This window comes from Trichosurus vulpecula, chromosome 4 (genome assembly GCF_011100635.1).
Source record: "Trichosurus vulpecula isolate mTriVul1 chromosome 4, mTriVul1.pri, whole genome shotgun sequence".
Taxonomy (NCBI): Eukaryota; Metazoa; Chordata; class Mammalia; order Diprotodontia; family Phalangeridae; genus Trichosurus; species Trichosurus vulpecula.
In genome coordinates this window covers 370582196-370608317 of record NC_050576.1, presented here as the reverse complement: position 1 = coordinate 370608317, position 26122 = coordinate 370582196, and the positions used below count along the sequence as shown (strand labels likewise).

Below are 26122 nucleotides of genomic sequence, written 5' to 3'. Positions count from 1 at the left end.
AGACCACATGCTCATATATTTAAAAGAACTACCCTAAATTACAAACTGTTAAGATACTAACATAATGATTTTTTACATAGCAGGATTTTACTATAATTATAAATTAATTTAATCTATTCATTAAAAGAAACTTGGTAAGATCTCTTTACCCAGTAATATTCTGCTAGTGATTATTTTTTACTTTATATACTTGGAAGTAATAAAAATTACTTTCCTTTAAAACATTCTTCTAATTCACTGATTCTATAATCTTTACTTCACTAATTCACGCTAGCCTTCTTCCTTATTACATCTAAATTAGTAAGATTTTACAATTAAATTATCCTTACTACTCACTATTTACTTTTCCAGCCCTCCATCAATCCCCTCCCCCAAGAAAAAGGGGAAGAAAAGATAAAAGATAAAATGATTATATTAAACTTCCTTTCAATTAGCTATATTGATGTTCATTGTCAATATAGCCTTAAAAAGGAAATAAAATGTTATCACTAATGTCTGATACTTCATATCACTTCTGTATTTTCCACTTATCTACGGCAAAGAGGAGAGGCATGGCACCCAAATACCTGGTCTCTTCTTACTCAGACTGGCTGGGTGACCATGGGAGAGCCATTTAACATCTGAGAACCCTAGGCAAGTCCCTAAGTCTCTCAGCTGCCTAACAGTTACAGAATTGAATTTGGAAAGGGAGGTTGTTCATGGGAATCTCCCTACATAAGTGAAATCACAGACATGTTCAGACCAAAAGAAAAAAGCATTTTGCAAGCAATTCAGTACAAAGTAACTATATCTTGGCAACATTTTTAGAACTGTTTTTAAACAGCAACAACAACTCTATTCAGTCTTTGGCATTTTTGTGAAAACCACCTAACACAAACACCAGTATGAGCCAACTAGGCATGTGGTTTTGAAAAATGCAGGTCTGGGCAACATAAAACGGAACTTTAAAAAAATCATCTCATTTTGCCCTCTCCATTAAATCAAATGTTGCTGATGATTATTATTACAGAGTCAGCAAGGGTTTGTGATCTGAAGAGTCTATCACATGACCAGTCTTAGGTGAATTTGATAATTTGAAGTTATAGTGAAGGGTTTTGAGGTTCTCACATTATTTTATTTTATTTTTTCACATTTATTTATTTTTTAAATTTATGCTATAAAACAACCATTTCCATAACATAGTATAATAAGAAAGTTGATCGCACATGAAATTGTAAATCTATTATGTACAACTTGTTATTCCCTTTAAGTATATAATAGTTATCATATAATTTTTTTCTTTTTTCTTCTCTCCCCCACCTCCCTAAACAAAGAAAAAATATAGTACCAGTATTATAAGTTCCTTGTTTATATTTCATATGAAATATTTAAGAAATAACCATCTCTAGGGTGAGGGTGAGGGAGGAAAATAGGGAAAAATAGTTACATGATAACTATATTATATATTTAAAAGTAATAGTAAGTTACTTTTAAATAATAGATTCGCAGTTTCATGTGCAATCATCTTTTTTTTCCTATCCTATGTGTTGTAGAAATGCTTGTTTTATTTCTTGAGTTTAGAATAAAATAGATAAAATTAAAAAAAGAAATAGCATTGGTCTTTAAACAAAGTCACCGTTATGGATCAGCCAACCAAACTGTACTCTTAGGAAGCAACAGCAGGTGAAGTTTGCTCAATTATGGTCACGGGTAAAGGTGCAAAGTACAAAGAGACAGTAGAATACACTTTCCTGTCCACTTAGAAATAATAAAAATAGTAACCACAATAACAGCACACACTTAGGATTGGAAAATTTAAATCCCCCAAGCAATTTAAATCCACTAGCATAAATATGATCATAAAAAGAAATAGGGATTTTGAATTCATCTCTTTTATTGCCATTGTGATTCCCAAAGTTTACAATGTAGTCCCTTCCTCTTCTCCCACAAAATACAAATCAGTAAGTCTTGTGTTAGCACAAAATTATGCATGTCTGAGCATTTACACAAAATCCCATGCCAAGACATGTTTTATTATAAAATAGTCTTTTGTTGATGTTTTTTTAAAAAAAATCAAGATAGTTTCCCCCAATATCCCTTTCCAACCTCTTCCCATTGGTATTTTTTTTTGTTTTTAAGGACAATAAAAAATAAAAAGAGGAAGAAGTTAGCACAACTAATCAATACATTGAAAAAGTTTGAAAATATATGCAACATTTAACACCTCTTAAATTCATCTCTGCAAAAGGGAAGAACTGGAGTTTCAGTTTTAAAGGAGGGGAAAAGCAGGACGGAAAATAATCATCTACTTCCAAATTTAAACAGGGTAAAATCATACATAGTTCATATATATATATATATATATATATATATATATATATATATATATATATATATATATATATATATATATATATATATATATATATATATATATATCAGGTCACAAAACACGTGAAAAAGTTCCGAGATAATGTCAAGATTGAATATTAAGGTTTAACGTTTGAGATTTTAGGACATTTAAGCATTTTATATGCACACTATGATAATACAAGACTTACTGTATTTAATAATTAAATTAAAAATTTTTGTATACTATAAGAAGAATTCAAAATCCTAAAAATTAAAGCTTGATACAACTGTAAATGATAGTCACAAGGGACCCTTCTGTAGTATCAATATTTTACAATTCAGAGTGAATGGGGTGGGGGAGAGTCATAACATAAAGGAAGTACATGATGATTATGTGTTGTGGAGGAAATTCAATTGGTAGAGTCATATGTCATACTAATAAAAGAGATTATTATGCATATATGCTTAGAGGGTGGGTGTAATGTGAGTGGTTTTTATCCTATTAGCTTCCTGTTAGCATTCTGTTCCTTTTCCCATAACTGGATGAGACCATGATTGCTATGGTAGGTTTTGCCCATAGCCTCTTGAATTTTTTTAATGGTATATGACACAAAAGATTTTAATGTCATACTCTTCACTGTTAAAAGCAAATGAAATGAAAACGGGACCTAGAGAAAAGAAGGGCACTTGAGGATGGGAGTAATTCCTCTTTCACCTATAAGCATATGATTGATGTCTATCCCCCAAATCTGATAACTATAAACTGAAAGAAGGATTAAAATTATTTCACCTACCGTGATCTTTTTATGATCTGGAAACTCAAGGCCAAAGTAGTCTCCTTCAACTAGGTTTAGGTGGTTACAAACTGCATCCAGCAACACCTTCCCTGGAGCTCTTTGCTGGGAAATAAAACAAGAAATTTCACCTCAACGGATGACAGAAGCAACTCAAAGCAATGAACATGCAATACCCATTTACTAAAGTCTAAGTGCCAGTACTATTGGCAGGATAGGGCTGGGGGTAGGCAGGAGAAATTCATTGGAAAAATTGCCCTCAAGGTTTTTATAATCACACAGCCCAGTCAGTCAATTTGCACTTATTAAGCACCTACTGTGTACCAGGCACTGTGCTAAGTGCTGTAGATACAAAAGAAGGCAAAATAATCACTGCTCTCAAGGAGCTCACAGTCTAATGAACTCTAGTTTCTTCTTAGTCTCTTGAGTTATAATTTAAATTAACAAGCTAAAATGGACCAAACTGTGGCCTGTAGCCCAAAGAGAACAATATCATAAATGTATTATATGTGGTTGGCAGTTTTGCATTGTTTTAACCTGACCTCTGATAAGAGTGAGGTACATTTCAAGAACCAATTAATTGCCCAAAAGATATACTTGGCAACGGCAGCCAGGGACCTAGTGAATTTACAAAGCAACTGACCCATGCTAACGCATAAAGATATATTAAAAGTACATCCATATGAAATACTAAATTAATTTTTTCCCTTAAAGGTCACCTGTGCTCCTAGAATTCTTACCATATGCCCAAAGTGATATATAATGCCACATTATATTATAGGAGAGCCTCCAGGGATATAACAAAACAGAATGTACTAGTCCTAGGAGCTCAACCAGAAAAATACTAACAGCTACTCCCATGGCACCAATAGTGAGCATAAAATATAGCCAGTCACTAAGTCAATAAACATTTATTAAGTGCCTATTATGCGTTAGGCAATGTGTTAAGTGCTAGGAATGTAAAGAAGGCAAAAGACGGCACCCAGACACTCCCCTTCTCCAAGCTCACAGTTTAATAGATGAGATGTTAAAAAAAAAAAAAACTACATACAAACAAGCTCTATACAGGATGAATTGAAAAAAAGCAAAAGAGGGAAGGCACTAGAATTGAGCGTGATGACAACAAAGGGCTTCCTGGAGAACGTGGGATTTTAGCAGAGACTTGAATGAAGCCATAAAAGCTTAAATTTCTCATTCTTATTCTATCACCATGCCCCTATACTCTACCCAAACCATACAGGCCTTTTTTCTTAGGTCCTTAGAGGACTATATTGATTCAAGAATTCATCTAAAAGGCCTAAAAGAATAGGGAATTAATTATTTAGTCAACAGTCTCTTATAGGCTTACTACAGCAAAATAAGCAAATATAAGGGTAGTGGTCTTTTAAATAGGATAAATAAAGAGTTGTGTAAGAATCTTACACTATAGAGTTTGTTTTTTTAAACCAAACAGAAAAAAAACCCAAGATTTCTAATCCCTTGATGACAACACCAAGTAATACTTCCTTTTGGAGGTAAATTACAGGAATGACCAACCAACTTCCAGATCAATTGGCAAGTGCTCAAATTTCCCAAAGAATTCCTGGAACTAAATGAACTTCACAAACCCGATCTGGTCTGGGTTTGAAAAATCTGGGAAACAAACCTTATAAATTCAACACTGTAAGTCTGAATTGAGTACAAAAACCAAAATGCAATGAATACCTTCGTAGACCTGACCTTATCCTAAGTACTTTAAAAGGATATATTAAAGAAGCTTAGTATAGTGCCTGGCACACAGTAGGTACATAATAAATATTTGATAGATTGATTGATTGAAGTAAAATACCATCAATATCCTAAAATGAGGAGCTGTTAAAAAAAATAAGGAGTTTTTGAAACTAGTGAGAATGTTTATTATTAATCAGTTGTGGTAAACCTTAAATCTATCAGCCTTATATAAGCATTTCAAATACCACCTATGCTCTATCTCAGTTATGCAAGAATCACATGCCTAAGTCTCTAAGTCTCTGCATCTCTATTTGATATCTAGAAACTAATTAGAAAATGTAAAACCAGATGACTAACATTTTTTGTAGAATGTTCTAGACCTGCTTTAAGGAACAAACCCAAAACTCTCCCCTTTCCCCCTACCCCACCCCACAATGTGATCACATTCCTATAAAGGGTAACTTTAAATCAATGTTTGTTGACTGACAGGTTGACTCACAGAGTACCTAAAATTCAACACAGCTTCCTGTTTGCTCAATACTCTTGTAGGTCAACGAGAGAGGCCCACTAAAACAGTGTGTCTTAAAACACTGAATTCATTTCTATGTGATTGTAATACACGCATACACATATATGTTGATTGTGTTTCTGAGCAAGAGGATACATAGTGCTACCATTGAAATTCCATTATCAGGGTCTAAAATAACATACATGGTAGCCACAGAATAATGAATTTAATCCGATAACTATCTGTTGAGCACTTCTCTACAGGCTAATAGCACTATAATGGACACCAAGGACTTTTGACTTAATATTTCTACTTTTCTATGTGAGATTACTGAGCACAATTAAAAACATGTTCAGATACCATGGTGTCAAAATACCTTGGATCCTTATGGTTTTGCAAGCTTGCCTGGGTACATCATTGCCCACACAGCTGGATTTGATAATATGAAAGGATTATCCTAACAGAAGCAGAGTGAAAAGATTCCTACCACTTTCAAAAGAAAAGTTAGACAAGGGTTTTCTATTCCTTCCTTCCTGTAGGACAACTTTTTATTCTTGCTATATAGAGTTGAAGCAGTCTACAAAAGGGTTCCATCAATATGCCAGGTTAGTCATCTAAGCTTTCTGTGAACATCCTTTTCCTCATATTTCTGACAGAGTCCAGGGCATTTAATGTCTCCCCTAAAAGAACTGATCATTTTGAATTCATCTGCCTATAAAAAGTCAAAAAAGCTTAGGATAGGAAAGCAAAAGAAAGTGAACTTTTCATGTCTCTTTTGACCAAAGTCCAATCCTTCTAAATGTAGGAGGGAAATACTAACTATATAATAAAGGTCTGAGGCATGTCCAGACCCCATCGGCCTGTTTGGATAAAGCAACTTCTTCATATGGGGCTGTGGATCATGCTTCCAGAAGAGTCAAGAAGTCAACGAATGGAAGTGCTTTGGAGAGACTGTGGAGTAAGTACAGAAATTCTGTTAACTAGCTCACTTCAATCCAATTCACACACAAGTCTAGACATCACCTTGTGATGTCATTGGTCCTCTTCGAAAACAAAGGACAAACAACAACAACTGATTCTGGCTGACTAACCATGTATGGAAGAGGAGGCTTGTGGATTGGCTGCAGAGGCTGATCAAAGGGGTTTATCAATTTCAGGCATTTCCCAAGGGCCTTATTCGGTGATTCCTTTATTCATAATGTATGGTGAGAGATAATGAAGTAAAGAGAAAGGCCACAGGGTCCTTTCCCCTCTGAGGTCAGATAGACCTGTGAAAGGGCGTCTGAGTCAGTAAGCTCAAATTATCAGGAGGGTATTACAACATTTCAGTGCTTCACAGCTTGGATTCCAGAGCCAGAGCTGCATCAACGCCCCAAGAACACCCTTTGGTGATTCAAGGCCAGAGGAAGCTGAGATGAAGACAAATCCAGTGGTCATTTCCTATATGACACCCCCTCTCCCAGACCAAGGCGGTACAGGGGAGAGAATTCCCCCAATGTGTATCTCATGAGATTTTTCTCTGTATATGCTATGTATCAGTGAAACTGGATTGCTAACTTTTCTTGAATGTTCTCTCTGTTTTCCTACCTCTCCACCTCCTTGTGTTTGCTTGTTCTTTTCCCTCAGCCTGGATTATCTTTTTCTCTTCTACATCTGTTGAAGTCTTGCCCATCCTTAAAAGTTCAATTCAAATGCTACCACCTCCTCCATAAGGCCAAAACTAATCCACCAACCGATGACGAACTGTCACAACCTCAGGTCAAATACTCAGATAATGAGATTTAAAACCTGAAAATACTTAAAAGGTTATTTAGTCTAGCCCTCTTATTTTACAAATGGGGAAACTGAGGAGCAGAGAGGTTAAGTCTCCAAGATTGTACAAGTAGTAAATGACAGAGTCAGGATTTAAAATCCAGTTCTCTAACTATAAACTGAGCACAGTTTCCATTTTGGATCTCTCCATTACATCTTTAAGAGATTATAATAATAATAATAATAATAACAATAATAATGATAATGATAATAATAGTCAAGCCATCCTTCCTTGGAGATTTTGTGGAAGAGGAAGCATAAATCATTTATCACTAAGCCTCCTGCATTGCTGTATGCCAAATAATATATTAGTGAAGTCTTTATTCTTCCCAGAAAAGATGAGGCATCTAAAAGTCAGCTGTGCAAAAAGGTACTTAATTTCAAATGATGCATTCTAGGCACATTTTTCTATTGAAAGCTGACAAAATGATTTTAAAACTACAAGATTCATGATCCTGAATTGTTAAAGTAAAACTGCCGTGAAACTACTGAGGTTTAAAGTAGGTATACAATATTCATCATTAAAAATAAGCACATAAGAACCCCTAAAGGAAACTCAGCAACTGAATAAATATTTAATAAAAAATACTGAGATAAAACTATTATGAAATACTGATTTTAAAAGTTGAACAAAAAACATAAAATAATTTGAAAATGCCTTCATTATTATTTGAATATGGTACAGGATTTTTATGCTAAACATAGGCAAAAACCCACAAAACAAAAACCAACCCATGTGTCTTGAGTGTGTATGCTCTTTGAGTCAAATATACTTCCACGTCACTATTATAAGATCCTGGTGGAATGATATTGGCAAAACATGCATACAGAAACATTAGGAAGAGCTACTAATTATTTTAAATTATTTTAAAAATAACAATGCAATCGCAGGTTGTGGAAAGCAACCTTATAAATCACTTAGTCCTATTCCTCTCATTTTGCAAATTAACAGACTGAGGTCCAGAGAAAAGTGATTACATGACAAAATTTTTGCTGTTTTTCTTTTTGGTGGTTTTTACTTGCAACCCAAATGACATCTGAGTTTTAATGTGTCAGAAAAACAAGTAGACTGATTTCAAAATGCGGATTCATACTGTTTCCCGAGTTTTAATGGGATATTCATATCCTACGAGACAAAATTGTAACGAGTTGGGGGGAGGGCAGGAATAATATAAGTATTTTGGGGGAATGTCCAGCAAGTAAGCTTTGGATTATAAATAATATGCATTTCCACATTTAGCTGCAAGTCATCAAAATATTGAATCAAACTTGCCTCAGTTAACCATGCGTTTTAAATTCTTCCTATCTTCAAGTTATTTTGATTAAATAAAATCTCTTTCACCCCATTGATCTTCAGGAGAATTAAAGTGTAACTACTTCTTTGGAAAAGCATTCCACCAACCCCATGCTACCTCTTCAATCCTAAGAGGGCTAATGTAGCGATCAAAAACAGTCTGTCCAAGGGAACACATCGCTCCATTTAAAGTGAGGTATAGTCCAATAGGTTTCCTGTGGTATGCCTTCAGATAAAGAAACCTCTAAAGCTGATACATGGCTATATTTATAAAAGTTACACCTCCTGAAGTTTCTGGCTGTTGTGTGGGGAACTGTTTTGGCCTTCACACTGTGTTTTGATGTAGCTATGGAAGCCATGCTCATACGAGTGAGGTAAAGGCCCCTCTCTTAAAGGCACTAGGTTTACTTTGCCTCACTTCTACATCATTTTATAGATGGGGCCCAGGAAGGTTAAGTTCTTTGATCAATGCCTGGGACATAGTACAAGACATATAAATATATATTGGTTGAATGTGCAAGGCCACACAGGGAATAAACAGCAAAGTGGGAATTAGAACTCTCTCTCTCTCTCTTTCCCGCTCTCTAATTTCTTCTCACCCCATCCCCCCAAACAGGATGGGAGACACTGGCATAGGACCACTCAACACGGCATGTTCATATGTGAGAGGGTGCTGTGCTTTTTGAGTAAAGCAGAATTGAAATAGCTCAAAGGAAATGCAGCATGCACAAATTTAGAGTATCCACCCCAAATGTTCACAGGGACTATTTATGCCTGACCTGTGGTAGAACATTCTGAGCTCACATTGGTCTGATCAGCCACAGTCAGACACACTGAAACTGACTCTAGCATAGTGATGTCATTTTGGTCCTCTTCAAGAACAAAGGACAACAACCAACCAACCAGGTACATACACAAACATAGTTTGCAGTCAGAAAAGAGGATTTGTGGGGAAAGGACCTATAGTCTCCTTCTCTCGTGTGTGTGCTTTCAAGTTCCAAGGAAAACAACACTATAAAAACAAGGTGAGAAGTACTATTGTTAAGTGGTACCCAGGTTCCCTAAAAAAGGACTCACTCATCCTTAGGTGAATAATCTACAGGATGAACTAAAAATCTAAATCTGCCTGCTTGTTGAATGACTTTGATCATAGAACCTTTAGAGGTGGGATATAAACCTAGGTCAACTGACTTCAGATCCAGGTATCAGCCCCAAACCTTACAGGCGGTCAAAGTATATATTGACACAATACACAGGGCTTTTCAAAGCTTGGGATACTTGTTGCCACTCACTGTCAGACACTCAAATAGAAATGCCAACTCGTTTATTTGGCTATTCCTTCTAACAATGCAGACCACAACCCATCCGTGCCTGCTCATCTTGCACAAATTCTCATCCATGTCCTCCCCAATTTCAACAAAAGGATCCACCCAACATGCTGGATGCCTTCCTCGCTTACTCTTGACATTGCAATAAAGCACTTTGGCTGTCCATCTGTCATTCTTTGTTCTTATCCCACGACCACCCTACTTCTTTTTCTTTCTCCGATGATATCTTTTCCTCCAACTCTCCTTCAAAGTTCCTCATTGATTTCGCTTTGCCCTCTGTGTTCTATTTTTTTTTATTCCCTCTATGTCTCATAGCCATACAATAAGAAACAGCATCTCTCCCACTTATACATCAAAATCATTCAAAATTCTTTGGATATGATAGAAATAACCTCATTCAAAAACCCAGATAAAACATAATAATAGCTGTAATTTATATAGTACTTTTTAAAGTTTTTTTTTTAATTTAAATTTATTTATTTAACATATTTGGTTTTCAATATTGATTTTCACAACAGTTTGGATTACAAATTTTCTCCCCATTTCTACCCTCCCCCCCACTCCAAGATGGCATATATTCTGGTTGCCCTGTTCCCCAGTCAGCCCTCCCCTCTACCACCCCCCCTCCCCTCTCATCCCCTTTTCCCTTCCTTTCTTGTAGGGCAAGATAAATTTCTACACCCCATTGCCTGTGTATCTTATTTTTTAGTTGCATGCAAAAACTTTTTTTTTTTAACATCTGTTTTTAAAACTTTGAGTTCCAAATTCTCTCCCCTCTTCCCTTCCCACCCACCCTCCTTAAGAAGTCGAGCAATTCAACCTAGGCCACATGTGTATCATTATGTATAACCCTTCCACAATACTCATGTTGTGAAAGGCTAACTACATTTTGCTCCTTCCCAACCCATCCCGCTTTATTGAATTTTCTCCCTTGACCCTGTCCCCTTTCCAAAGTGTTTGTTTTGATCACCTCCACCCCCATCTGCCCTCTCCTCCATCATCCCCCCCCTTTTATTTTTTTTTATCTTCCTCCCTCTTCTTTCCTGTGGGGTAAGATACTCAACTGAGTATGTATGGTATTCCCTCTTCAGGCCAAATCTGATGAGAGCAAGGTTCATTCATTCCCCCCTCGCCTGCCCTTTCCCTCCTCCCACAGAGCTGCTTCCTCTTGCTACCTTTATGCAAGATAATCCACCCCATTCTATCTTTCCCTATCTCCCTCTCTCAGTATGTTGCTCTCTCATCCCTTAATTTCATTTTATTTCTTTTAGATATCTTCCCTTCATCTTCAGCTCACCCTGTGTCTACTCTCTCTCTTTTACATATATATATACATATACATATATATACACATACATACATATACACATAGATATATACATACATACACCTATATATACATAAACATATATATATATATATATATATATATATATATATATATATATATATATATACACATATATATGCATATTCCCTTCAACTACCCTAATACTGAGGTCTCATGAATCATACACATCATCTTTCCATGTAGGAATGTAAACAAATCAGTTCAACTTTAGTAAGTCCCTTGCAATTTCTGTTTCTTGATTACCTTTTCATGCTTCTCTTGATCCTTGTGTTTGAAAGTCAGATTTTCTATTCAGTTCTGGTCTTTTCACTGAGAAAGCTTGAAAGTCCTCTATTTTATTGAAAATCCATATTTTGCCTTGGAACATGATACTCAGTTTTGCTGGGTAGGTGATTCTAGGTTTTAATCCTAGCTCCATTGACCTCCAGAATATCGCATTCCAAGCCCTTCGATCTCTTAATGTAGAAGCTGCCAGATCTTGGGTTATTCTGATTGGGTTTCCACAATACTCAAATTGTTTCTTTCTGGCTGCTTGCAGTATTTTCTCCTTGATCTGGGAGCTCTGGAATTTGGCAACAATATTCCTAGGAGATTTCTTTTTGGGATCTATTTGAGGAGGCAATCGATGGATTCTTTCAATTTCTATTTTGCCTTGTGGCTCTAGAATATCAGGGCAATTCTCCTTGATAATTTCTTGAAAGATGGTATCTAGGCTCTTTTTTTGATCATGGCTTTCAGGTAGTCCAATAATTTTTAAATTATCTCTCCTGGATCTCTTTTCCAGGTCAGTGGTTTTTCCAATGAGATATTTCACATTGTCTTCCATTTTTTCATTCCTTTGTTTCTGTTTTATAATATCCTGATTTCTCATAAAGTCACTAGCTTCCACTTGCTCCAATCTAATTTTTAAAGTAGTATTTTCTTCAGTGGTCTTTTGGACCTCCTTTTCCATTTGGCTAATTCTGCCTTTCAAGGCATTCTTCTCCTCATTGGCTTTTTGGAGCTCTTTTGCCATTTGAGTTAGTCTGTTTTTTAAGGTGTTGTTTTCTTCAGTGTATTTTTCAGTATTTTTTTGGTTCTCCTTTAGCAAGTCATTGACTTGTTTTTCATGGTTTTCTCGCATCCTTCTCATTTCTCTTCCCAATGTTTCCTCTATTTCTCTAACTTGCTTTTCCAAATCCTTTTTGAGCTCTTCCATGGCCTGGGACCAGTTCATGTTTTTCTTGGAGGCTTTTGGTGTAGGCTCTTGCACTTTATTGACTTCTTTAGGCTGTATGTTTTGGTCTTCTTTGTCAGCAAAGAAAGAATCCAAAGTCTGAGACTGACTCTCGGTGCGTTTTCGCTGCCTGGCCATATTCCCAGCCAACTAACTTGACCTTTGAGTTTTTCAGTGGAGTATGACTGCTTGTAGGCTACAGAGTTCTATGTTCCACGTTTGGGGGGGAGGTGCCAGCTCTGTCAGAGCCGCACTCCTCCTTCCCCAAGGACCCCCAGTCCAGACTGGGCTTAGATCTTCAGTAGGCTGCTGCACTCCTGCTCTGATCCGCCACTTAATTCCTCCCACCAGGTGGGCCTGGAGCTGGAAGTAACAACAGCTGTAGCTGCCCCACCTCCGCTGCCCCGGGGCTGGAAGCCGAACTGCGAACTCCTTCTACTCCCGCAGCTTTTCCCACTAACCTTCTCCACAGTCTTTGGTGTTTGTGGGTCGAGGGGTCTGGTAACTGCCGCAGCTCACTAATCCAGGGCGCTAGAGCCCCCCTCCGCCCGGCTTCTGGTCTGGATGTTCCACGCCGCTCAGGCTGGGCTCTGCTCCACTCCGTTCCCAGCTCCCAGCTCCGTGTGGGATAGACCTCACCCAGAGACCATCCAGGCTGTCCTGGGCTGGAGCCCTGCTTCCCTCTGCTGTTTTGTGGGTTCTGCCGTTCTAGAATTGGTTCAGAGCCATTTTTTATAGGTTTTTGGAGGGGCTCGGTACCGAGCTCACTCCAGTCCCTGCTTACCAGCCGCCATCTTGGCTCTGCCCCCTGTGAGGCTACTTTTTAAAGTTTACAAAATACTTTGCATAAACATTTTCATTTGATTTGTGCAATAACCTTATCCCCACTTTGCAGATGAGAAAACTGAGATTATGGGAGGTTAAGGGAATTGACTAAGGCCATATACTAAAGTAACTGAAGTAGGATTAGAACTCAGGTCTTTTAGGCTTCTAGAGAAGCCAGGTGGTGCAGTGGGTAGAGTGTGGGACCTAGAGTCAGGAAGACTCATCTTCCCAAGTTCAAATCTGGCCTAGACACTTACTAGCTAGGTGACCCTCAACAAGTAACTTAACCCTGTCTTCCTCAGTTTCCTGATCTATAAAATGAGTTGGAGGAGGAAATGGCAAATCACTCAGTATCTTTGCCTAAAAAAACCTAAATGAAACCAACCAGAAACAATTCTGAACGACAACAACTTCCCGACTCCAGGTCCAGCCCTCTGTCCACTAGACTACCAAATTGCCCCAACAGCTCCTCACAGTGGGAGGCATAAAATAGGGAGACGTACATTTGCCAAAGGTATATGTCACTGTTATGGAAGAGATCCAATTCAGAGTTGAAGTCAAAGGAGTCCCTGTGGATGGTGAGGTCCTCCAGATATCCCTGTTTATAGATGACATCATCCTGATGGCACTGAGCCCTCAAGCTATCACAGAATTAGATCTGTAACCACTCAAAAAAGTTTGACTTTATCCTCCACAACCGAAGACCAAATGGTTGAATAATGTCTATTGCCCATAGTTTGACATTCATTTGGGTGGACAAACATAGCTTGTTCATCAGTATCTGTACCTGGGATAAACAGTACAAATGGGCAATGAGCTGGGCATAGAATTGAACAGGAGGAGAGTGCCCCTTCAGGAAATTGTAATGTAACTTTATGACCACAACTTTCTCACAGAAATAAAGTCCTATCTTTATTTTTAATCAGGCTTTTTAAAAAAGTTCTATCTTTTAAAAAAAATTACATTTATTATAAATACAAATCAGTGCATAAATATATCTCCTTCCTGGAATACTGCTTGAGCTATGTTTTTTATAAGTCCTTTTTCCTTTGTGGGCTTCCCTTGAGGTTCACTTTAACATTACCCAACTAAATTTAAATGTTACTGGGAAGAAGAGGAATTTAAGCCCCACCATGTGATTGGCCCCATTTTTATAAAAAGCCCCTGTCTTCTATCCTTCCACTCTGCCTCTATTGGTTATATGATGGCTCTGAAATGGAGGGCAGAAGAAATTACTTCATTTTCCATTTAGGTACAGTTTCAAATAATGAACACAGGTATGGAAACTTGGGAACTGCTATAGCAAATTGAACAATTTCATTAGAAGCAAGCAAAAACTGATCTTTCTTTTTTGGAGAAAGGCTTCAAGTTTGGCTCATCCTTTTGAGTCTGGCAAACAGAATCAAATACAGCAAGAATGTCAATAAAGTATTAAAAAATAATCTCAATGTTTATACAGTGTGCAAAGGACAAATGACCGGTATTTCTTTAGAGCACACCTGTGTTTTTTTTTTTTTTGTGTTTCCTACCCTCAGTACAAAGACCGGCACACAGTAGTCATTTAATAAGTACTCCTTGAATTGAACTGAATTATCATCCGTGCCATTTTCAATAGCAAAGAATGAATGACAGAACAAAATTACTATCCAAATAAGCTGATCTCCCATGAGTTCAATGATCATTTCTATGCATATGCTTCCTGTGTTCATTTCATCTATTTACCCACCACTCCTAACTTCTTTCCTGACCACCAGGCTTGAATCACCAACTGTCTATCTCATATCTCAAATTCAACACTTCCAAAACAAAATTCATTATCTTTCATCCCAAACTCTTCTCTCTTCCCAGTTTGCTTACTACTGTTGAAAGTACCACCATCTCCAGGCTTGCAACCTCAGGGTCATTCTCAATTTCTCACTTCTGCCTGCTCAGCCCACACATACAATCTGTTGCTAGATCTGTTGTTTCTAGCTTCATAACATCTCTCTTATAGTTCTCTCTGCTCACACAGTTGCCACCTTGACAAACCTTTATCTTTCCACACCTCTATTACTAAAATATACTTCTGGATGGTCTCTCTGCTCCAGTCTATCCTCTGCTCATCTGCCCAAGTGATCTTCCTAAAGTACAGGTCTGATCATGTCACTCTCCACCCATCCCCACTTGCATGTTCAATAAATGCCACTGTTTCACCTCTAGGATCAAGTTTAAAATCCTCTTAACTTTTAACACCTTTTACTACCTGGTCCCTTCCCACCTTTCCAGTCTTCTTATTCCTTTTCATGTACTCTGTCATCCAGTGACATTGGTCTTCTTGCTGCTCTTCACACGTGATACTTACTGGCTGTCCCCCACACCTAAATTGCATGGAGGATAGCTCCTCAACCCAACCTCCTAACTTCAAGATTCTATTCAAATTCCACCTTCTCCAAAAGGTCTTTTCCCCAGTAGATTGTGAGTTCCTCCAGGGGTAGGACTGACTTTTACCTTTTTATTATGCTCAATATTTAGCACAGTGCCTGACACATAGTAGATGCTTAATAAATGTTTGTTCTCTTACCCTTCCTTTCCCACTTGCCAAGACTGCAGTGCTCCTGGGAAAATATGTCAGCTCTCTTAAGGAAGCCTAAACCCTTAGGCAACCAATTACAAATGGAAGGACCAATTATAAAAGGGGCAGAAATTAAAGGAAAATGTAATTTTGTTCCCAAACTGTTATAGAACCATCAACAATTCTCCATAACACTACCAGAATGTTTCTTATACCTATATCTAGTTTAGTCATGTCATTTCTCTCTTCACAAATCTTCACAAAACAAAACTGTTTTCTTTGCCCAGCAATCAAGTCTCCACCCCCCACAGCAAGGTACCTACCTACTTTTCCAGTCTTTAAAGTTCCTCTCAACCCACTCTAGTTAGAAAAATAAAACTGTGCAAAGTGTATTTGAAACTGAGAGGGAAAAGTACATTTTCTTTCATGGAAAGATTAATTTCCTTTTAATAACCCACAACCCAAAGTAAAACTATAATGAACACTTAATGTAATAAATAGATGATCTCATAATTTTCTCCTCCAGGGGCTCTAACAATAAATTCTATTATAATGTAAATTGCCTTCTTCCTAGAAGGGATTACCTTTGAAAAAAAATTACTCCCTTAGAAAGAAAAGTAAATTAAGTATGGTATGTGCTAGAAGCAAAAAAAATCTTCCAAATAATCTCAAAATCCTAATTGAGGATGGTATCCTCTGACACCTTTGGGTAGATCTATACTTCAAAACATCTCAGTAATATGAATTTTAGATAATAATTTTTTTCTTCTGTTACTAGGTGAGGTCCCTAAGGGTCCATGGAAGGTATCGCCAACAATTAGGCTGTATTTATATGAACACAAAAACATAAATTAAAAAGTACCTAACCACCCTCAACATCTCTTCTACAGTTTAGGACTTCAATGCCTTAAAGAGGAGCCTCTCCCACTTCTTTTGAAAGCTATTATATTTGTACCTTTGTTATGAAACTTTCTAGCTCATCTTGTATTTGGGTTAGTCACTGGAAAATAGGGAGTCTGTTTACTCATCTATCAAATGAGGATGATGATGGTCATAGTAGTAGTGATGATGATGATGATGATGAAGATAGCAACTAAGTTAGCCAATAAGCATTTATTAAGCACCTATTGCATGCCAGGTATCATGCTAAACACTGGAAATATAAAGAAACACAAAAGACAGACCTTACCCTCATGGAGCTCACAGTATGAGGATGATGATGATGATGATGACGACGACAACAATAACATTTGTATAATCTACCTCATTGAGTTATGATTAGGTTCAAATGAGACCACATGTCAAGTTCATTGCAAACTTTATAGTGTTACATAAATGTCAATTGCCTATACTAATGAAATCACAGATCTAGCTCCCACTTTAAACCTCTAGCCCTAAGAAAATGTTGGTTATTACTGTGGTGGCCGTGGCAGTAATTATTTTTATACCCAATACCCATCTCGAGAGAAGGTAGGTGATCTTCACCTCTAAGCTTTGGCAGGTCACAGCAAAGCTGAGGAAAGCTACAAATCAAGGTTCAGAATCAAGGCTGAAAGACCATAACAGAGCTTCCTAGAGTGATGTAATTTCAAAAACACAGAAAAGCCCTGGGTACATACAGACCAAACACAGCTACCCAGTTGAATTCAGAAAATGTCAGGTTGGCCATTGGGTGATTAACTGTCTGGTCACAGCAATTCTGCAAGACCATTTACAAAGTCTACAAACTATCTGCCTCAGTTTCCTCAATTGTAAATTGGGGATTATAACAATATACACCTCACAGGGTTGTTGTGAGGATTGCATGAGATATATTTGTGAAGTACTTAGCTCAATGCTTAGTGCATAGTAGGCATTTAATATATGCTATTAAATGCAATGTTGTCTTCAGAACAACTCTGGGTGACTAAGTAATTTTGACTATCACAAATACCCAAATTAACCATAAAGAACCTATGAAGAAAGGCACTATCTGTAACCAGAGACAGAGCTGATATATAGAAGTATATATAGAATGATTTTTACATATATGTGTGTATATACATATAAATATACACACACATATATACAAAACACATACACATATACATAGGGATATATATAGTCTAATGGTAGCAATCTCTAGGGCAGAGGTGGGGAGAGAGGGAAGAAAAAAAAATTTACATGATAAACTTTATTATATATTTAAAAGGAATAGTAAGTTGTACATAATAGATTTGCTGTTTCACGTGCAATCAACTTTTTTTCCCTATTCTACTATGTTATGGAAATATCTGTTTTATTTCTTAAGTCCAGAGTAGTGCAGAAGTGGAATACATGGCACATAGTAGGTGCTTAATAAATGCTTGCTCTCCTCCCTCGATCCTTCACTATTGCAGTATAGCTAGGTCTGGTATAGTGGATAGAGCGCCAGACCTGGAGTCAGGAAGATCTGAGTTCAGATCTCGCCTCGGACACTTACTAGCTGTGTGACCATGGGCAAGTCACTTAACCCCAATTTGCCTCAGTTTCTCATCTGTAAAATGGGGACACACTGGAAGAAGGAAATGACAAACCACCCCAGTATCTTTGCCAAGAAAAATCCACACAGACAAAGTCCATGGGGTCACATAGATTCAGACACGAGTGACCAACTGAACAACAAAGAGGGAAGAAAACAGCAAGGAATTTCTGGCCTCAGCAGTGACCTTGGTTGTGGGTAGTGGGAGAAACTTTAGTTGGTTCCTTCAATCCCAAGATAGAGGTGCTGTTTACTGACCTGGATTTGGAGTTCTTTTTTGAATACCCCCACAAGTTTCCACAGAGATAGAAGGGAATGTGGAAGGGAGTGACAAGATGTTGTAGTTAAGGCGCTCCTCAATCATCAACCCTGAATCGAGTTTCAGACAACACTACAGAGCCTCTTGTGATGAGGTGGAAAGACTCTATCACTAAGTGATATAATTCCAGGAACCAAGTCTGGCTATAGTTAAAACAAAACCCCTTTAAATGTGGTGGTGTTTCTGATGAGCCAACACCTTTCACTTCACACAAAGAGATAGAGTCCCTTTGTATAAAGCTTTCCTGGGCAGCTGAGATATGATTAGTGGAAATTTAAAGCAAGCAGAAAACAGATCGCCCACCTGAACTCACTTTCTTTGGTTGGATGACATCATCAAAACAGTTCAAAAGCCACACAGCGGATAGGGCACTCACTAGACAAGCCCGGCTATAGTCTGTGGGCTCTGATCTATGTTATTAGAATATGCCAACAAAAGCAAGAAGTGACATAAAACCTCAAGGTTTTAGCCGTGAGTAACTGTCACTGAGCCTTAATGTGGGGGGAAAATTTTGCTACACTTTTAGGTCTGGACATATACCTGTTCAACAAATATTGACATTTTTCTTCCCTCCCACAAAACACTGAATGAGTCTAACCCCTGGCCTCAGTGCCATTTAGCAGCACACTGGGCTCCTTGTTCCCCCCGTGGTACAGAATCCTACATTCTGAACACTCATTAAACATACTTCAGATTGAATTTCATAGCCCACAACTTTGGGAGAGGAATAGAATGGCCCCATTCAGACTCCTCACTGTAATTTAGCTTTGTAACAACCACGATGTCATTAGGGACAGAGCCCGCCTTCTTCCTAACAAGACTTTGCAAAGACAGGCTGTTGGGGCAGCATTTCTGTAGCTCTCTTGTAAACCAGTTAAGCAATGAGCAGAAAATGTTTATAGGGGAAATTTCAGCATTCATAATGCCGAGTGTGATACTACTTTGATATTACTTTCCCTATTTGATTTGCCATCTTATGATTACCTCCTCCCAAAAAATGAAAAATGCAAAACAAGTAGCAGGGTAAAAATCCCCCATAATAATGTTTATAATTTTAAGTGCAGTAAGGAAAGAATAAAATATTGCACAGATAATGAATAAGTATAAATCAGAATGCATTGCACTACAGCCAATAACAGAACAGAACTTACTGTTTTTCCTTACATGTATGTGGCTTGGCAATTTTCTCTTTGGACTCAAAAGTCCAATCAATCCATGTTATCCCAGTGTACATCACTGCAACTGAATCATCTGAATGAAAACTTGTTTGATTTGTCATATATTCAGTTTCCAAAACAATTTGTTCAAATGGAGAGGTGTGTGGAGAAAAGTCCCCATTTATCTGTTTTAAATTTGTAAATCTGAACAGGTGAAAAAAGTGCAATGCAGATCCTTAAGCTCTATACAGTATTTCCTGTTCTCTATTTTTAGAATTCATTCAGGTTTTCTCCTGATGTTGTTTTGAATGCAGACTTTTATATCCGGCCTGCTTACAATCCTCCTAACACAACCCCCTTCTCCCATCCAAGGAACAGTAATTATGAGAAGTAGTTTCAAAGCAGTACAAGGTACTCCATCAATGAACATTTTGAAGTTCTGAAGACAGAATGAGAACAGCTAGGAAAGGGAACAGAAAGTCGAAAGAATACTTAATAAGGAGAATTGGGACCACTGACTTTCTATTGAAGGAATCTGTTTTGGCCTTTATTTACAACAAAGAAATGATCCCTGAGAATCAACTTAAACACCAACTTTATTCATCTGGATTGATGAAATCTAATGATGAAGCAAATCTAACAAGTCCACTAATGATATAACAAACTTAAGTACCCCATTATTTCTGGAATCTCATTAATATAGAACTCCTGCATACAGCCTTGAGTATCAACTTATCCAAATGGAAGGTTCAAGTTCCCTGTAAGGCTGATGAGGAGTCTTCTAATACGTTTAAAAAGTCATCCTGAACCTTTTTCTTAAAACATGTATGGAAAAAGAATTCAGGGGGAAGTAGGGTATGAAACTCTAACCAATGAATACTGGTCTTCTGTCAGGAAATGCAAATTTTAAGATGAAAAAACATGGGCATAGTTTTCATAGTTATAAACAGATTTAGGGCAGTATAGGCCTTTTTTTTGAGAACCATCTTTTCCCTAATTTTTAAATCATAAACAACATTTCCAGGTTTGAAAATTTTGAAAGGTCATGTTTCATTTTTAGTGTGGAAATTTTTCTCTCATGAAATAACACAAACATTAAAGTCCCTTCCAGCTCAAAGATCTTGTTATCATAATAACTTCCACTAGAAGTTTCAACTTAGGGCATTATTTCTTTCCTTACCACTTACTCATCATTGGGGTAAAAGTTTTGAAAAATGAATAATTGGCCAAAAAAAAGTAGGTATCAATCTATCAAGAAATATTTCTTAAACACCTCTGTGCCAGATATCGTGCTGAGCGCTGGGGATACAAAAAGAGGCAAAAGACAGTCTCTGTCCTCAAGGAACTTAATCTAAAGTGAGAGGCAGGGAAACAATGGGAAGGATTTCCTAGATAATTAGGTACATCAATTGTATAAAATAGTCCTTGCAGGGAGCAGCCATTGAAATGCTTAAGAAGCCATCCAAAAGACATTTTATAAGCAAATACACAACTAGAAACAAAAATTAAATGGGCCATTGAAGCAATCAGATTTGTATATACTCCAATTTTTCTTACTATACAGAACATATGCATGTAGGAACTAATAAAAAGAAGGCCTCAGGCAAAAGGAGAATCATTCAGGTTGTTCATGAAACACAAAAGCTACAAGTTCTCTCAAATTTAATAAGAAAGAAATAGTGATCAAAAGTCACGGTCCATTTAAGAGACTCTTCTAGTACAGCATTTACTAAAGCCTGTCTGCCTATCAAAGACATCTTTCTGAAATTCTTTCAGGGTTTTATCTTTTGAAGATGGCATTCCAGGTTACATGGTAAGGTTTGAAGGCATCTGCCAACTAAAGTTTAGGTGAGGTGAGGACAGGGAGGCAATCACTTATAAATGACACTGAGACAGAGCCCAGAAGCCCAAATTCCAACTGGGCAAATGAACAATTATAGGCTCTTTCCTTTATGAAGCAAAGTATATGAAAGTTACCATCGAAGAGAAATAAAAGTGAAATACTTTCTATGCCACCATGTTTGAAATAAAAATTGGGATGAATGAGATCCACAGAATACTCACACACAAGACCATTAATTTATATAAACTGAGAGCATTTCAAAAAATCAGGAAAAGCATTCCAAAAGGAAGTTGGGGGGTAGTGGTGGTGGAGGGAGTACCTCTAAAAATAAGAAAATAATAACAATAATATTAATAATTAACATTTATATTGGCCTTTAAGTTTTGCAAAAGTAATAGACATACATTATCTCATTTGATTCCCAGAACCACACAAGTATTAGTAAACCTATTTTACAGACCAGGAAACTGATCCTGAGAGTTTAAGTGATTTGCCCAGCAGGGCTACATAGCTAGTGGGTGGTTTGAGGGAGGTCTGAAGTTAGATATTCTTGAATCAAAGTCCAATCTCTCATCCATTGTAACATCTAGCTACCAATTCTGGTCTATAACAGAAAAAAATGGTGAAATAATTCTGCAGAGCTGATGGATCACTCCCTATTTGGAAACTTCTGCAACATTAATAATAATAAATAATATCATTATTGAACAAAGTTGTAATTGGGATCAAATGTGATGGTGAACACTCAACTACTCTACACATTTGAGAGCCCATGCTGAAATCGTGACAGTTCATCTTGCCGTCCCCACCATGGACAGGGATCTTAAAAGCCAGGGAGTCCAACCTCCTCATTTTATAATGGCAGCTAGGTGGCACAGTGGATGAAGTGTTGAGGCTGGAGTCACAAAGACCTGTGTTCAAATATGACCTCAGACACCTACTTGCTATGTGACCCTGGAAAATTCACTGCCTCGGTTTCCTCACCCATAAAATGTAGTTAATAATAGCACTCATCTTTACAGGTGTTTGTGAGGACTGAATGAGATAACAATTGCAAGTCACTTAGAACTGTGGCTTAGTTATGTGCGGAGCACCTAATACATGATATGTAAATATTAGCTATTGTTTCTATCATTACAAATTAGGAAACTGTGGCCCAGAGAGGTCATGATTTATGCTAGGTCACTTACCCTAGGAAGTAAACGGAAGTTCTAGAATGTGAACCCAGGTCACCTGACTCCAAATCTGGGGCTCCTTGCCCCAAATTTACTTGCTTTGTGCATCTTGCAATTGTCTGAACTAAGTGGAGCAATTATTGCCTACATTAGAGGTGTCAAACATTCAGCTTCTACTGCACACCCCCACAACGCCCCAAGTGTGGCTGGAACCAGATTAAAATGTAATTGGGAAATATTTAACAAAATAAGTAAAAATACAATAAAACATAGATAATACTAACATGTGGTCTAAGTCAACATGTGGCCCACAAGGAACTTTATATATGATTTGATGGCCCCCCTATTCTATTTTAGTTTGATACTACTGCCCTATACAACTCATGAATAACAAATTTAGCAAAGAAGCTTTCAACTTTGTTCAAAAACAGTGAATAATAGAGGTTGCCTTGGACACATCTCATTGGAAAGATGTCTAGAAGTCTCACAACAAATATGTTTGACTTTCTGTTAACAAAACGTTTTGTTCTAAGTTCCTCTCCCTCATGAACATTCTACTTTATGACTATGCTTGTGTGTAAATGAAGGTATGTTTATTTCTTAAATATTATGTTGTGTTTGAAACAGAGAGTGAATGGGAATGTTTCAACCTCTTCTTTCCTAGCAGAGTTGCTATCAGCATGGACATAAGAATGGACACAGGGACTAACAAACATTTTGTATAGTTTGCATCATTTACTTGTTGACAAAACTCTTTGAGCTCTGAAGATTTTATTCTTTTGGCACTGGTCAGTCAACAAGAATTTATTAAATGCCTACTATGTGCCAGACACTGCACTAAGCACTATAGATATAAAGCATATGCAAGCAGAATTTTTTATGCACATATTATAGATAGATATAGATATGTATTTATATTTATACACACATATGCATGTGTATGTATGTGTACACATATTCGCACTATACATGTATGTGTACTGTGTATGTATATAGGTATGCATAAAAAACTAGAAACAATATCAGAGGGAAGTCATTAAGACAGAGGACCAGAAGGTAGGGCTTTAGCTGAGACTTGAAGGAAGCCAAAGAAGCCAAGAAGTGGAGATAAGGAGGAAGAGCATTCCAGACATGGAGGAAAACCAATGAAAATACCTGGAGTCAGGAGGGAGATAGAATGTCTTGTGTTAGGAAATGCAAGGAGACCAGTGTTGCTGGATCACAGAGTATGTGTGAGGGACTAAGGTACAAGAAGATTGCAGAGGTAGGAGAGGGTCAGATTATAAAGGACTTTGAACGTCAAAAAGAGAATTTTATATTTGATCCAGGAGGTGATGGAGAGCCCCTGAAATTTACTGAGTTGAATGAAGTGACATAATCAGATTTGCAGTGTAGAAAGATTTGACCATTGAGTGGAGGACAGAGTGGATTGGAGAACTACTGAATGAGTGTGGGTGTAACAAAATAATTTCTACCTGAATTTCTACCTAATACCAAAAATTAAACATTGCCTATGGCTAATTCATTTATGTTCATTTTCCGTTTTTGTTGCATGAAATTAAAAAAAAATTTCCTTGAAATTTGACTGTGTTCTTCAATATGTTCTGGGAAAACTGATCTTTTCTGGAATTATCTTAGAGATTAATTTTTTTTAAAAAAAGAAAGACTTCTGCTATGGTAGCAAATGCCTAATTCTAACTTTGTAAATGAAAACATTGTAAGTGGCTTCCTAAGTGCAGTGGATTTATCAAAGTAATGTATCTTTTATTGATGTAATGCCGAGATTTGATTTGGTTCTATTATGCTTATCAAATCATTTTAAAAATTACATGTTACCTATAGCTCATTACTGCAACTCCTGGATCTCAATGAATAGGTTTAATCTTAGAACTTCTCTGTAAAATCTCTGACTCATAACACCCACCTAAGATTTCTCATGGGAACTAAAGAACTTGGTTCATATCTTTGGGGGAAAAAAACTAAACTTAAAAGGTTTTTCATCTCCCCTGAAAGCATTCAGGCTAACAGGACAATGAATATAGTAAAAGTTTTATTTAATTTGACAGAAAATACAAAGGACATCCAATTTAATAAGAAGCCAGGACAATTCAACTCAAACAATCAAGACAACTTTTGCAGTGGTCTCGGCTTCCCCAGGAACCCATGCAGTCCAGATGAATCACAGTACCACTAGGACAGATCCAAGTTGTTTCTCCTCCAAGCTCCTGAGGAGCTATTTGGATAGGTAGGGATTTTTCAAGGGAACCTAATCCACTTTGACTCAGTGAATCTAGTTTTCTGATGAGTATTGGGTTTGTGGCTCTAAAGGAATGGTGTCCTTCCATTCCTCCAATGGTACGTGGGATATGTATATGTGGCATATCTTTTACTCCTTGACCAGGCTGCTGCTTTCTTTCAAGTGCTCTTCTCCTTTGAAAGGTAGAGTATAATTTGTGAAATTCCTGAGCAGTAAGGTATTAATAAGTGTGTCAATCCTTATTTTTACAACCCCATGAATGTGTATTTCATCAATGCTAGGGGAAAAGGCCATATCACACAAAAAACTCAGAGAAGAGCAGTACATTTTGTCAAGGGAATTTCATTCTTTTTCTCATTAGAAGGAAGACTCCTCTATATGTGTGTTGAGGTATGCCTTACTATATAGAATTCTGGAGTACTGAATATTACTCAGTGTAGAATTTCCCTTGACTATCACGGAGGCTAATCAGAAAAATCATTTTCATTTCAAATCATTCTTGCTCAAAAACTTTACCTTTTACTTCCACAAAATAGTTACAGAAACAATTAATGAAAGGACAACCGCTTCTAACATTCCAAGAATGGCAAAATAAAAGATGGAATTCTAACTTTAACCCAATGCAAGAATGAAGCTATTCAGTGCAAAACAAAGCTTACCATGTGAAAATATCATTTCAACAAACATGAATTAAGCACCTGACAACAAGTACTGTCATAGTAGCTGAGGGCATAAAGATAAACACACACAGTCTCTACCCCTGAAGAAGGGCTTATAACATAAAAGGGAAGGCAAGAATGTACACATCTAAATATGAATTAAAGTAGACTATGCACTCCAAAGAACTCTGGGAAAATTTGAGAAAGCAAATCACTTTCACTTGCAAGAGATTGGGAAGGATTCGTAAAAGAAGTGGGGTTTCTAGTGGCTTATATTTGCTTTCTTTTTAAAAAATAATTGGGTCCACAATTTGCTACAAAAGTATGGTTGGGATACACCTCATTAATGAACCATAATCTGGTTTGTTTCATTGCTCAAGTCAAATCCCGAGTTCTAAGACAAGATGATAAAAGAGGTCATTCTAGCAAATTTCCATTCTTATGTAGAATTCTGTCTTTACAGAAAATAGCTGTCCTGCTATTGGGGAGGAT

General features: G+C 37.2%; 1 protein-coding gene across 4 annotated transcripts in view; it reads right to left on the bottom strand.

Moving 5' to 3' along the window:
* FARP1 (FERM, ARH/RhoGEF and pleckstrin domain protein 1) overlaps nt 1-26122 on the bottom strand; it is a 335175-nt gene that overhangs the window by 113985 nt on the left and 195068 nt on the right. For all 4 annotated transcript variants that reach the window (XM_036754656.1, XM_036754655.1, XM_036754657.1 and 1 more), the window contains one exon: nt 3126-3230. In XM_036754656.1, coding sequence (XP_036610551.1) covers nt 3126-3230 — 105 coding nt within the window. The remainder of the gene's footprint in view (nt 1-3125; nt 3231-26122) is intronic.